The sequence below is a fragment of the Chiloscyllium plagiosum genome, unplaced genomic scaffold, assembly GCF_004010195.1.
Source record: "Chiloscyllium plagiosum isolate BGI_BamShark_2017 unplaced genomic scaffold, ASM401019v2 scaf_1564, whole genome shotgun sequence".
In the NCBI taxonomy this organism is placed as follows: domain Eukaryota; kingdom Metazoa; phylum Chordata; class Chondrichthyes; order Orectolobiformes; family Hemiscylliidae; genus Chiloscyllium; species Chiloscyllium plagiosum.
In genome coordinates this window covers 27840-42489 of record NW_025214599.1, presented here as the reverse complement: position 1 = coordinate 42489, position 14650 = coordinate 27840, and the positions used below count along the sequence as shown (strand labels likewise).

General features: G+C 41.9%; 1 protein-coding gene across 1 annotated transcript; it reads right to left on the bottom strand.

The window, feature by feature from the left end:
* Positions 1-4184: 4184 nt before the first annotated feature.
* LOC122547952 (ceramide synthase 2-like) lies at positions 4185-14345 on the bottom strand (the record flags this gene model as incomplete). Its single annotated transcript, XM_043686512.1, has 4 exons — positions 4185-4447; positions 5374-5480; positions 11202-11330; positions 14253-14345. Coding segments are annotated over 4 exons (552 nt in total), but the record flags the coding sequence as incomplete, so codon positions are not given.
* Positions 14346-14650: the final 305 nt, after the last annotated feature.

The window sequence follows — 14650 nt, the reverse complement described above, 5'->3', positions numbered from 1 at the left end:
AAGGGCTTATGCCCGAAACGTCGATTCTCCTGTTCCTTGGATGCTGCCTGACCTGCTGCGCTTTTCCAGCAACACATTTTCAGTTGCTCTGCTTTTACAGCACCACACTCTCTACAACATCACAATCCGTCCACTCTGCAATCTGCTGGTGTACACAGGGAACAGTCACATTAACAGTCACACTGAAATGGCATTCAGCATGGGTCATGCCTGGAGCATGGAAAAATGGCCTTGTTTGTTTGTGTCTTCCGAAAGCTACCAATGCCACAGAGTCAAATTTTGTATTTATAAATAAAGCTAAGTCTTGTCATTTAATTCATATTTTAGAATTTGGGGTGGCACAGTGGCTCAGTGGTTAGAACTGCTGCCTCACAGCGCCAGAGACCCGGGTTTGATTCCAGCCCTTGGGTGACATTTTGTGTGGAGTTTGCACATTCTCCCTGTGTCTGCATGGGTTTCCTCTGGGTTCTCTGGTTTCCTCCCACAAACCAAAGATGTGCAGGTTAGGTGAATTGGCCATGCTAAATTCCCCATAGCGTTAGGTGCATTAGTCAAGGGTACATATGGGGAATGGGTCTGGGTGTGTTACTCTTTAGAGGGTCGGTATGTGTCTGCATGGGTTTCCTCTGGGTTCTCTGGTTTCCTCCCACAAACCAAAGATGTGCAGGTTAGGTGAATTGGCCATGCTAAATTCCCCATAGCGTTAGGTGCATTAGTCAAGGGTACATATGGGGAATGGGTCTGGGTGTGTTACTCTTTAGAGGGTCGGTATGGACTTGTTGGGCCAAAGGGCCTGTTTCCATACTGTAGGTAATCTAAAACCCTTATAAGGCATGACATTTGGTGAAGTATTAGAAGTTTGTTTATTAATCTTCAAGCATTAATCAGAAATGTGTAAATAATGAGAACTGTTACTACATTACTCCAACAGAAATCAGGAAGTGAGGCGTGCAGATGCTGGAGATCAGAGTTGAATGTGTGGTGCTGGAAAAGCACAGCAGGTCAGGCAGCATCTGAGGAGCAGGGGAGTTGATGTTTCAAGCATAAGCTCTCTTATAAAAATCGCAAAGAGCATAGGTCCCAGAACAGATCTGTGGAACACCACTGGTCACCGATCTCCAGGCTGATTACTTTCCATCTACTACCACCCTCTATGGGCTAGCCAATTCTGTATCCAGACAGCCAAATTTCCCTGTATGCCATGCCTCCTTAGTTTCTGAAGGAGCCTAAGGGGAACCTTTTCAAAAGCCTTGCTAAAATCCAAATACATCACAACCACTGCTCTACCTTCATCAATGCGTTTTGTCAATATCCTCAAGAATTCAATAAGGTTTGTGAGGCATGACCTTCCCCTCACAGAGCCATGGAACTATCTCTCACCAAGTTAGGTTTTTCCAAATAATCATAAATCCTGTCTCTCAGAATTCTCTCCAATAATTTGCCCACCACTGACGTAAGACTGACTGTCTGCAATTCCCAGGATTGTCCCTATTCCTTTTATTGAAAAAGGAAATAACATTTGCCACCCTCCAATCGTCTGGTACTACTCCAGTGTACAGTGAGAATGCAAAGACAATCACCAAAGGCACAGCAATCTCTTCCCTCGCTTCTTATAGTTCCCTCATTCTCTTTGCTATCATATTATCTCTGGCAATCTCTCCCCCTCCCATTCTCTATTCCATTTTCTCTCATTGTGGCTCTTCCCCTCTGATTATCTCCTTCTCACTTTGCCTCAGGATTCCAGGAACACCACCACCTACAAGCTCCCCTCCAAGCCACACTTGGAAGTAAATCACCGTTCCTTCAGTCTGGCTATGTCAAAATCCTGAACTCCTTTGCTTCAAGCATTGTGGGCGTGTCTACACAACATGGACTGCCATAGTTCACTGTGACATTCTCAATGACACGTAGGGATGGACAATAAATGTTAGCCTAGCCAGTAAAGTCCACATTTCAGAATTTCCAAAATGCCAGTTCTGCCATAGATTCCTACAACTCCAAACTAAAGAAAATAAAAATAATCTTGTGCTTGTTTTGTCTCCTTCAGGATTGCCTGATCTTATCCCTTTCCACTCTATCAGCATCTTTAGTTCTCTGCAAATTAAACAGAATGCAGAGACTGACAGAGCAGAGTGTTTACAGGATGCTCAGGATTAAAGGATATTAATAACATCAAAGCTGTTTTTGTTGCTGATCAGTGGATTGGAACGACCTCAGAAAGACCACATCCACACTACTTTTAAATTATACCAAGATTTTTCTTGCACAATTGTCTACTCAATCAGAAAAACAAATCTTTTAAACATAACTGAAGATTTAAACTCATTCTTGGGAGTTACAGCAAATGATTCAAAACATACAATTTACATCATTAAAATTCCAGCTCTTTTAATTTTCTGATAACCTGCAATTAAATTGGGGTATAAATAGTGGAAGGTGAATTGAAGTCTCATGTGTAAACTGGAAAGTTTACCAACAGGTCTGCTGTGACAATAGCATTGATAATCGAAGTTGACATATTATGTATGGCCTTATGCCATTTGGATCCAACCTTTGTGCCATTATCAGTTTCTCCATGGAAACTAGGATCACTGATCTAGAGTATACAAGCTTATATTACCTTGTTGATCTCAAGTCGCTCATACAGAAAAAGTCCTAGAGTTCAGATTTGAGACATACTTCCCAGTGAGACAGAACCAAGGGCAACATGAAGATCACAGTAAACAAAACACAGATCGAGAGAGTAGGCAGTTTGGCTTTAAAACCTATAGGGTTCTAATGGTCAGAGGGACAGCAAGGCTGGGAATGAAGTGGTGAGAGCGAGAGCGAGAGCGAGGGGTAAGAAAGAGAGCGAGGGGTAAGAAAGAGAGAAGTGATAAGAGAGAGAGAGAAGGGATAAGAGAGAGAAAGAAAGAAAGACACAGAAAAAGAAAGTGTGAGAGAGTGCAGCCAGTGTTTAGAGAGTGATGAAGGAACAATAAAGGTCTTCAAAGACAGTAATCACTGCATTTATCCTATTATCATGGGCTAGTCAGAAGAGAAATAGGTTTGCATAATGGAACATGTGGCTAGAGAGAGAATGCAGGAGGGAGGACCTCAGATTCCTTAAAGATCAGTTTTTTTAAGAGGTGGGGGGGGGGGGGTGGTGGTGGTGTTAGTGAAAAATAAGTATCAGGTCCTGTATGAACCATACACGTTATATGTGGAGAGATCGATATCATGGCAGGCAGGTTTGGGATATGGCTGGTGGGGAGATTTAAACACCTTTGATGGGGAGGGAAACCTGAGAGCAGATTCAAAGGGAGGAGGAACAAAACTGAAAATCAGTCAAAAAAATAAAAATAGCTACAGGTGTTTCTCCCCCCACTTTTTCACACCCCCTGTCAGGGCTAAGGGAAGCACTGTCAAAAGTTGTTGTCCTTTGGGTTACGGTTTCAATCAAAGATTGAGATGAAACATTGCACAGCACCATCAGAAGCTGTCCTACTCATCTTTACCCCTAACTAATCAGGGATATAGATTGTTTTCATCATTAATGTTACACAATATGCACAAATACATGTATTATATTAAAAAATTGAATTACTTAAGAAACTCATTGCATTACCATAAGGAGACTAAAGGTCTACCTTCTTACCATAGATAGAAAATTCAATGGACATCAGTTAGTTTTCCTATCTATCCACTGACCCAGTGATACGCACAGCCAAGCTGAGGACTTTTGCTCAGTCCGATACCAAAATGACAGAATTCTACTTCTGCTGTGGTTGAGGCACTTTGAGCGAGTTCAACGATGAAGGTAAATTAAGCAGGGTATAGGCAAACACTCCCACAGAACTGAACAAGAAGAATCAGAGAATCCCGACAGTGCAGGAAGCAGCCATTTGGCCCATTGAGTCTGCATAGAACTTCTAAACAGCATATTATCCAGACCCATACCCCCCCACCCTATCCCTGTAGTTTAACCATAGTCTAAACTCCTAGCCTGCACATTCCTGAACCCTACAGGGGAATTTACATGGCTAATCCACTTAACCTGCAAACTCCACACATTCACCCAAGGCTGGAACTGAACCGATGTCCCTTGCACTATGAGTCGGTCAAGCTAAACACCGTGCTGCCCATGGGGAAATTGAAGAATTCTTGAACCATTCATGTAAACACAAACTCTTGCAATGTTTGGAATTGCCCAGTATCAGTACACGTCTCTGTGCTTGCTTGTACCTACAGCTGACAGAGGCAACTCGAGAACTCAACATACTGAACATTCCTCAATGTCAAGAAACAACTTACTTTGCTGGAGAAGAACTTTGCAACCATTTGTAAGATGAGGTATGCCCAGAAAATATGGAGCAGTTGAAGGACAGCCAGCATGACGTTGAAGAAATAATATCCAAAGAATGGAGGATAGTGATAAACTGGATAGACCCAAGTACAATGAATGATCCTGTTGATAAGAATACAGGTTAAACGTTACCACATTAAAGTAAATCCCATCTGTCCAGATGTGCTCTGGATGTACTCTGGAGACCATTAATGAAGAATTTTAATCTTGACTCAATCCTGAAATGATGTGCACTACTTCTGGAATATGCCAGACAGCTTTAGGCTTTTCTTTCACAACAGAATTGGTGGAAAAAAGTTATCGTAGACAGAAACCACTGCAGTGAAAATGTCCTCTTATTCTGTTCTATGAGATCTGCAACAAATGATTATAGTAAGACAGCACAGGACAAGTTAGACTGCCCTCATCACAACACCCCAATAGCTGTCCTCATGATCATATACCGTATGTTAAATGATAGAACATCTGGGCAGAGAACCATAAGAGGTCTCTCATCCCACTTTGGAAGAGTTATCCAATTAGCCCCATTCCCTCTGCTCTTTCCTTTTAATCCTGCAAACCTTTTCTCTTCAAGTATTTATTTAATATTCAATTGAAAGTTTATATTAATTCTGTCTCCATCATCCTTTTAGACTGTGTGTTCCTGATCTCACCAACTCACTGTGCCAAAATTATTTCTAATTCCTTTGGATCGGTGTCCCTTGATAAGCAATTATTTTCATCACCAGAAATAACTTGTGATTTTAAACACTTCCATTAAATCTCCTCTTAACATTTCCTATCCCAAGTAAAACCACGTCAGTTTCTCCAGTCGCTCACAAAACTGAAGTCCCTCATCACAGTCCTCATAATATGTTGTGTGTTACTTGGTCAAAAATCTCTGTTCTCAATACACTGCTAATTGGACTCACTGTCCTTTAAAGTGAATTTCTGTTGAGCAGTATGTTACAGAGTAAGTACAGCAACCAATGCCTGAAACCACCTCTTTCCTGATGTCACAAAGAAAAGGGTTTTATATTGATACTCACCAGAAAGGGAAGATGACAAGCCTGGTGATTATAAATACCACAGCAAAGACAATGAAGAGCGAGTTACAAATGGTTTTCCACCCGGCATAGTTAAGCATCTTGGCAGACTGTCAGAAAAATCAGGATTCAATGTTAATCACTTTACAGCAAAATCAAATGAAATGGACAGTTTCATGTTTCAATGAGCACATATATTTATCAAATTCATAATCAGGACTATTTAAATGTCTGCATGCAACTTCACTGATTTATCTGAAGGCAGCAGAAATCTTTAGAACGTCAGGATTTACAGAGAGGCTGAAAATAGCATCATGCGAATTTTCAATTGGGCCTCCTGCCCAATAGTCACCCAGTGCAGTGTGCTGCAATGGATGGGCCAAAGAACATCAGCAGGTGGATGATAGAGAGACCCAAACTATATTGGATGGGGCCACATTTTTGGGGAATGGTGGTCAGACTGCGCTATTATGAACAAACGAGAAGGGATCAAATTTGATCCAGGGTGGGGTGGGGATGGGGGGGAAGAAGAAGTAGTGGGGTTTCATATGCACTGATGTTGAGTGGCCTGACATTACTTTCAGCATTCATTTATTAAAATACACCCTCACTTGCTGCTTGGGCATTGTGGGATGGTGATGGGGTGTAGATTTTGGGGTCAATAACTTGGTTTCTCTCTTCACAGCTGCTGGTTATCAAGTCAGCAATTTTAAACAAACATTCCATTTTTATTTCAGAGTTCCTGTACATTACCTTTTGGAACTCTAATTGTACATCCTATATAACTGAAGCATTAGAAGTTTCAGCCTACAAAAACCCTCCTTAATTATGAAGGATAAAGTATCAGGGCCTAACCATGGTTCCTGTACACCTGCTTCAATAGTGATGTCACAAACATGCACTGAAAGAAACAAGAACATTTAGGTATGGTCTCAAAGAAAGCAAGTTAAAAATAATCACCTAAAAATCCCCATAAAAATGATTTATGCAAGACTTTGAATACATTTTTTTCTGGCAGTGTAACTGGAGGAAATTTACCCCAGCATGGAGCCATTATTATGATGGATCTGTGACTGTGAGAGATGCGAAGAATTTGGGTCTGCTATAATTATGTGTGACACATTAAAATGCACCTAACAACTATGGACAATTTAGTATGACCAATTTAGTATGACCAATTCACCTGACCTGCACATCTTTGGGATGTGGGAGGAAACCAGGAGTACCCGGAGGAAACCCGCACAGATATGGGGAGAATGTGCAAACTCCACACAGTCGCCCAAGGCTGGAATCGAACCTGAGACCCTGGCGCTGTGAGGCAGCAGTGCTAACCACTGAGCCACAGTGCCGATATGTGGTGCAATGTCCATTTTAATGATTTCACTTGATACAAATGTATGGGGGACTGAATGGCCTTGTTTGCAGTTCTCTAGACTCACCAAGATCTGCATAGAGTTCAATTTAAAATAATTCAATTTCACCTCCCATAAGATGTTCAATAGGTAATGACGCTTTCTAGGAGAAAGTGAGGACTGCAGATGCTTGAGATCAGAGCTGAAAATGTGTTGCTGGAAAAGCGCAGCAGGTCAGGCAGCGTCCAAGGAGCAGGAGAATCGACGTTTCAGGCATGAGCCCTTCTTCAGGAATTCCTGAAGAAGGGCTCATGCCCGAAACGTCGATTCTCCTGCTCCTTGGATGCTGCCTGACCTGCTGCGCTTTTCCAATGACGCTTTCTAACAAAGCTCTGGCAATACAGTTAATTACAAGGCATGACAGATGAAATTAAAACATTTTACTGTAAATTATGTTCAGAACAACATACAATCCACAGGCATCCCTAATATTTGTTATGCTGTGTGCAGGTATACATCAAATCAAGACAGAATCTCTGACAATCACTAATTCAGTCTTGGATGGTGGTCAGTCCATTTAATAAACATGAGAGACATGTTCCTGTGTCAATGTTTTCAAAAGTTGGTCATCCCAAAAAATCATTTTTAACGATTCATTCATGGGATGTGAACATTGCTGGTAAGATCAGTATTTGTTGCCCATCGTTACTTGTTCTTGACAACGTAGCATTGAGCTGCCTTAAATCGCTGCAATTCACGTGTGGGAAGGAGATCCAGCGAAGGTGATATATTTCCAGGATGAGAAACTTACACATGACAGTGTTCCCATGTGTCTGTTGCTCTGTCCTTGTGTTGTTGGAACTGCACTCATCGAGGCAAGTTTGGGGTATTCTACCACACACACCCGACTTGTGCCTCAAAGAAGGTGTACAGGCTTTGGTGAATCAGGAGATGGTTTTTGAGAAGAATTGGAGCTCAGGTTGATGCAAGTTAGCTTGCTGAGCTTGAAGGTTTGTTTACAAAATGTTTCATCACCATGACTAGGTAACATAATCAGTGAGAGTCTCCGGTGAAGCGCTGGTGGTATGTTCCACCTCTGTATTTATTGGTCTTGGTTTCTCAAGGTGGGTGATGTCATTCCCAGTTCTGGTTAGAATGCCAGGTCTTTCAGAATTCTTGTGCATGTCTTTGTTTCGCCTGTCCTAGCATGTATGTGTTGTCCCAGTCAAAGTGCTGTCCTTCTTTTTCTGTATGTATAGAAACTAGTGATAGTGGGTCGTGTCTTTTGGTGGTCAGTTGGTGTTCATGTATCCTGGTGGCAAGTTTCCTGCTAGTTTGTCCGATGTTTTTTTTTAAAAACAGTTCTTGCATGGCATCTTGTAAATGATGTTAGTTTTGCTGGTGGGATCTATTGGATCCTTTAGGTTCATTAGTCACTGTTGTAGTATGTTGGTAGGTTTGTGGGCTACCATGATGTCAAAGGGTCTGAGTAGTTTGGAAGTCATTTCTGATACGTCTTTGATGTAAGGTAATGTGGCTATAGTTTTTGGTTGTGTTGTGTCTGCTTGTTTGCGTTGGTTTCTGAGGAATTGGCAGATTGCGTTTATTGGGTACCTGTTTTTCTTGAAAACATTGTATCATTATTTTTCTTCTGCTTTTTTGTAATTCTTTGATGCTGCAGTGTGATGTAGCTCGTTGAAATAATGTCTTGATGCAGCTCCATTTGGGGGGGGGGTTGGGATGAATGTTTCTGAAGTTAAATGTTTGGTCTGAGTTTGTTGTTTTTCTGTAGACGATGGTTTGAAGCTCTCCATTAACTGTCCGTTCAAATGTCACATCTAGGAATGGGAGTCTGTTGTCGTTCTCCTCCTCTTTTGTGAATTTGGTGCCTGTCAGGATTTTGTTGATGGTGTTGTATGTTTCCTCTAATTTGTTCCGTTTTGTGATGTCAAAGGTGTCATCTTCGTAGTGGACCCAAAGTTTGGGCTGAATAGATGGGAGGGCAGCTTGTTCAAGTCTCTGTATTACTGCTTCTGCTATGAGCCCTGATATTGATGATCCCAAACTTTGGAAAACCTAGCAGCTTAAAGTAGGTGAGGATTGCTCCATGGAAACCTGAAAGTCCTTTCCAACACACCTGTTTAGCCTGTTGGTAAACTTGTTAACATCACAATGATGGTACCAAATCCACAGCGTGGGTAAGCGGAGACCCTTTCAATGTGCATGTACTCTTCAATCACTATTTGCCTCACACTCCTTTCCCATCTCTTTGTAACTGTTTCCTTTCTCCCAATATTTCTATAGACCTACCATTGTAATAATCTCAATATTTTTCAACCACCTCATCTATGATCCTCCTCCTGAAACCTATCCAAGGTCCCACACCCTCTCTCCTTACTTTCCCCTCTCCAGCTGTGCTCTGTTGCTGGAACTGTCAGACAAGGCTTCCAATCCGATATTGGCTGGGAACCAAGACAAAAACACTAACCAAGCCCTGGTATTAAATGGGAGAAAGTGAGGTCTGCAGATGCTGGAGATCAAAGTTGAAACTTTATTGCTGGAACAGCACAGCAGGTCAGGCAGCATCCAGGGAACAGGAGATTCGACGTTTCGGGCACAGGCCCTTCTTCTGAAGAAGGGCCTGTGCCCGAAACGTCGAATCTCCTGTTCCCTGGATGCTGCCTGACCTGGTATTAAATGGGACCTATGGAAAATCCATCTTTCCAAGTATCCTGACCACAAACCCCTGCCACAACAACCCAAAATTACCACAGGAAACGAGGGAAGAGATTGCTTCGCCTTTGGTGATGATCTTTGCATCCTCACTGTCCACTGAAGTAGTACCAGATGATTGGAGGGTGGCAAACATTATTTCTTTTTTCAAGAAAAGGAATAGGATAACCCTGGGAATTACAGGCCAGTCAGTCTTACGTTTGTTGGTGTACAACGTATTGGAGAGGATTCTGAGAGACAGGATTTATGGTTGTTTAGAAAACCATAGTTTGACTAGAGATAGTCAACACTGCTTTGAGAGGGCCAGTCCATGCCTCACAAACCTTACTGAATTCTTTGAGGATGTGACAAAACATCTTGATGAATGTAGAGCAGTGGATGGGGTGTACACGGATTTTAACAAGGCATTTGATAAGATTCCCCATGGTAAGCTCATTCAGAAAGTAAAGAGGCATGGGATACAGGGAAACCTGTCCATCTGGATACAGAATTGGTTGGCCCATAGAGGGTGGTAGTAGACTGAAAGCCGAGAGCTCGATGACCAGTGGTGTTCCACAGGGATCTGTTCTGGGACCTCTACTCTTTGTGATGTTTATAAATGACTTGGATGAGGAACTGGAAGGGTTGGTTAGAAAGTTTGCTGATGACACAAAGGTTGGTGGAGTTGTGGATAGTGTGGAGGGCCATTGTAAATTGCAACAGGACATTGACAGGATGCAGAGCTGGGCTGAGAAGTGGTAGATGGAGTTCAATCTGGACAAGTGTGAAGCAATTCATTTTGGAAAGTCAAATTTGAATGTGGATTAAGAGTTAAAGGCAGAATTCTTGACAGTGTGGAGGAACAAAGGGATCTTGGGGTCCAGGTCATAGATCCCTCAAAAGTTGCCACCCAAGTTGATAAGGTTGTAAAAAAGGTGTATGGTGTGTTGGCTTTCATGAGCAGGGGGATTGAGTTTAAAAGTAGTGAGGTTATGCTGTAGCTTTATAGAGCCCTGGTTAGACCACACTTGGAATATTGTGTTCCGTTCTAGTTGCCTCATTATAAGAAGGATCTGGGAGTTTTAGAGGGGGTGCAGAGGAGATTTACCAGGATGCTGCCTGGACTGGAGGGCATGTCTTATGAAGAAAAGTCGAGGGAGCTAGGGCTTTTCTCGCTGGAGCGAAGAAGGATGACAGGTGACTTGGTAGGGGTGTATAAGATAGAGTGGACAGCCGAAGACGTTTTCCTAGGGTGAAAATGGCTATCACGAGGGGGCATAATTTTAAGGAGGAAGTTTTGGGGAGATGTCAGAGGTTCTTTACTCAGAGTGGTGGGTGTATGGAATGCACTGCCAGCAGTGGTAGTAGAGTCAGATGCATTAGGGACATTTAAGCGACTCCTGGATAGGTACATAGATGATAGTAAAATGAAGAATACATAGATTAGCTTGACCTTCGAATAGGATAAAGGGTCGGCACAATATTGAAGAGCCCGTGCTGTGCTCTCACCCTCATCAATCCCTCCCGCTTTCTTTGTGGGGACTGTAGGAACTGAAATTGGTCCTGGACAGGAAGGCAAAAAAGTTGGAGAGAGTCAGTGACCAGTTTTACATCATCTGATAGGCTTTTCTGTTGTATTCAGTGATTATCCAAATAAAGCTGGTATAAGTTGTACATATTTAAATGAGCCTAAATACTCATTCATCCTGAGGTAGATATGCAGAATACAGGGCTGATTATAATATTTATATCTCTAAGTTCACTTACTTCCAGCAGAATGTCAGATGAGTCATGGACAATCATCACCAGGGTTCCCACGCGGATGTAGTTAGCACACCACGAGAAGCTCAGCAGGATGATGGTTGCTAAGTGATGAATTACTTGTTCTTTAAAATCCTAATCAATTAGTAAAAGCAACAGTCAATGGATATAAACACAAGGAAAAACATCACACAATCAGCTTCCTTGATTAAGAACCACAACATTTAGAATGCTAGTTAATTGTTATACTTGGACAGTTCTAACCCATTGAGGGCAGAGAATAGAAGCTCCATGCTGAATTTACACTTAATCAGGCCAACTTGGAAACCCTTTTAAAACAGTGGACAGGATCAGATTCTGGGATTCCTGTCCCCCTTGTGCTAGATGTGGGGTGGCAGAGAGGTAACCACTCACATCATTGCTGGTTCCAATGTAGGGACAGGAAGTTCAAATCTCCACAACTCCTTGAGGGTACACCTGGCTCACAGCATCTCCAAGGAGTCATGAATCATAGTGGAGTCCCAGCTGTCGAATTCTTCAACTAATGAGGCATTTGCTTTGAAATAGAAAATAAAAGTTCTGCTTTTTAACTTCAATAGGCTGCATTGGAGCAGCATTGATTTATTTAGACAGCTGATTCGGTTATTAATAGTTGGCTGAGTTTCAAAAGCTTTCAAATAACTTCTCAGGAAGGAATTGTGCACATAACTGATTGACTGATTCTATCAGATTATTAATTCTTTATTAAGGACCGCAGAAAGCTTCAGTTTGAGATATTTAGGAATTCCTGTATAAAAATCACAAAAAAAAGACGAGCAAACTTGGGCAGCATGTGGCTCAGTGGTTAGCACTGCTGCCTCAATTCCAGCCTCGGCCCACTGCCTGTGTGGAGTTTGCACATTCTCCATGCATCAGTGTAGGTGTCCTCCGGGTGATCCAGAGTTCAGGTAAGTAGCGTTGAAATGCCCATCAGCCATGATAGAATGGCGGAGTAGGCTTGAATGGGCCAAATGGCCTTACTTCCACTTCTGTCTTATGGTCTTATGGACATCATCTAGGGCAAAACAGCCCACTTGATTGGAACCATATTCACTCTCTCCACCGCTGAAGATGGCGTATGCTATCTACAGGATGCACTACCGAAATTCACCAAGGCTCCCTCATCGGCACCTTCCAAACCCACAACCAGTACAATCCAGAAGGACAAGGACAACAGATTAACAGGAACACCACCACCTGCAAGTTCCGCTGTAAGCCGCTCACCATTCTGACTTGGAAATACATGTGTGTTCCTTCATTGCCACTGGATCAAAATCCTGGAACTCTCTCCCTAATGGTATGTGGGTCTACCTACAGTAGATGGACTGCATCAGTTCAAGGAAACAGTTCACAATCACTTTCTCCAGGACAACTAGGGACAGGCTATAAATCTTGGACTGGCCAGTGACACCCAACGTTTTTAAGTTTGAGGTTTCCCATCTCTACTACCTTTGCAGGCAATGCATTTCAGATTCCACCACCCTCTGACTGATAAAGTGCTTCCTCAAATCTCCTCTAAATGTCCTGCCCCTTTACCTTAAAATTATGCCTCGTCATTAATGGCTCTTCAACTAAGGAGAACAGCTGCTTCTATTCACCCTAACACCACCTCATCAGGTGCCTCTCTGCCCTAAAGAAAGCAACCTGAGCCTACCCAGCTTGTCTTTGTAGCTAAAATATTCCAAGCCAGGCAACATGCTGGTGAACCTCCTGTGCACACCATCCAGTGCAATCAAATCCTTTTGAAAGTGTGGTGACCAAAACTGAAAACAGGACTCAAGCTGTGGCGTAACCAATGTTTCCAAAAGCTACAACATTGTCTCCCTTCTCTTGCTACCTATGATGGCAACAGGTAGTGTCAGCCCGCACAATAGCCACTCATATCGTCCTCCTGGCTGAATAATGGAGGCCATTAAACAGAATATCGTCTACAGAACAATGGTTGATGCCTGTAGAGGAAATTCACTTTCCACCTATGTAAGTGACCATTACTGGGCACAATCAAAGAAATTGCAGTGCAACCTTGGTAATGTTTCTCCTGCACAATGAGAGTACACTGGCTAGGAATAGAAGAACAGCTGGGGAGATTTTTTTACTGGTATCTCAAAAGAAAAGAGTAACTAAAGTAAACATTAATCTCTTACAGGCAGAAACAAGAGAAATAATTATGGAGAGTGAGAAAATGGCAGAGACATTACATAAATATATTTTATTCACTTTCACAGCCAAAAAAAAAATTACATTCAGCATTACAGGGTCACCAATGAAGATCTAAAGTAATGATACAGATGGAGAGGGAGTAATGTATCCAAATTTGCAGATGATACAAAAACTAGGCGGTAATGGTTGCCATTAAAATAGTGACAACAAACAGGGCACTATTTTAAAGGGACATGAATTAATCTTTAATAAAATGACAATGGTTCAGATGAATGTTTAAAAAGCTCAATGTATTTTATTCAAGAAAAATATGGATAGGGGAACTTGCTGTTATACTTTGAAATCTTCAGAGGATCAAAACTTCCAGATCAGCCAAAGGAACCTAGTCTGAAGTGTCTAACAACAGATCATTGGGTGAGGCAACACTGTCAGTGGATTGGGAATTGGGTTTTAATATCATTGACCAATATTGGGAATAGAACCTCTCACTATGCTTGGCCAGTCAGGTTACTTCAACCCACAGCATGTTTCCAAAGATGAACCTTTGCCATTTGATTCAACCTCAAATTACAAAGCATTAACATAAATTTGCTTGATGGCGATTTGAATGTATGTAACTCAATGTTCCTCCAAAGAAACAAGGAAGCAGGATATTACATTCAGCCCTCTGAGCCTGTGAAGCCTTTCAATTCCATCATGGCTGACCTGTAGCATCTATCCATCTGGACTCTAACTCTCAAAACTGCTTCCCAATAAAACTTTCTTAACTGATCCTGAGCTTTACAAAAGAAAGACACTGAAATTCAATTTAATGTGCTGGCATTACACTAAATGAATTGTAATGATTCAAAATCTTACCTTTCGTTTTACATCTGATGCAATACTGAACAGTAGTGACCAATAAAAACTCAGCTCAGTTATATAGTACCAATACTGTGATGGTAACAGTGTCTGTCAAGAAAACAAAGAAACATGAACAAAATGAAATTCTAAGGCTCATTTATAGTCAGTTAGATAGAAACAGAATTAATGCTTCAAGTTTAGGGAGATTTCTTCAGAATTGTGGATGTTGTGATCAGTTAACATTATAGAAATTACTAGGTGTTGCGTTCAACTGATTTCTGTACAAGGTGCACTATCCCCAACAGCAGGTTAACATCCGGACAGCAACTTTAAAACCTCCCTCAGGGTCATGCTCAATGTTCCAATGGAGCCCACCACAATATCAGATGCAATATGAACTTTACACCATACTA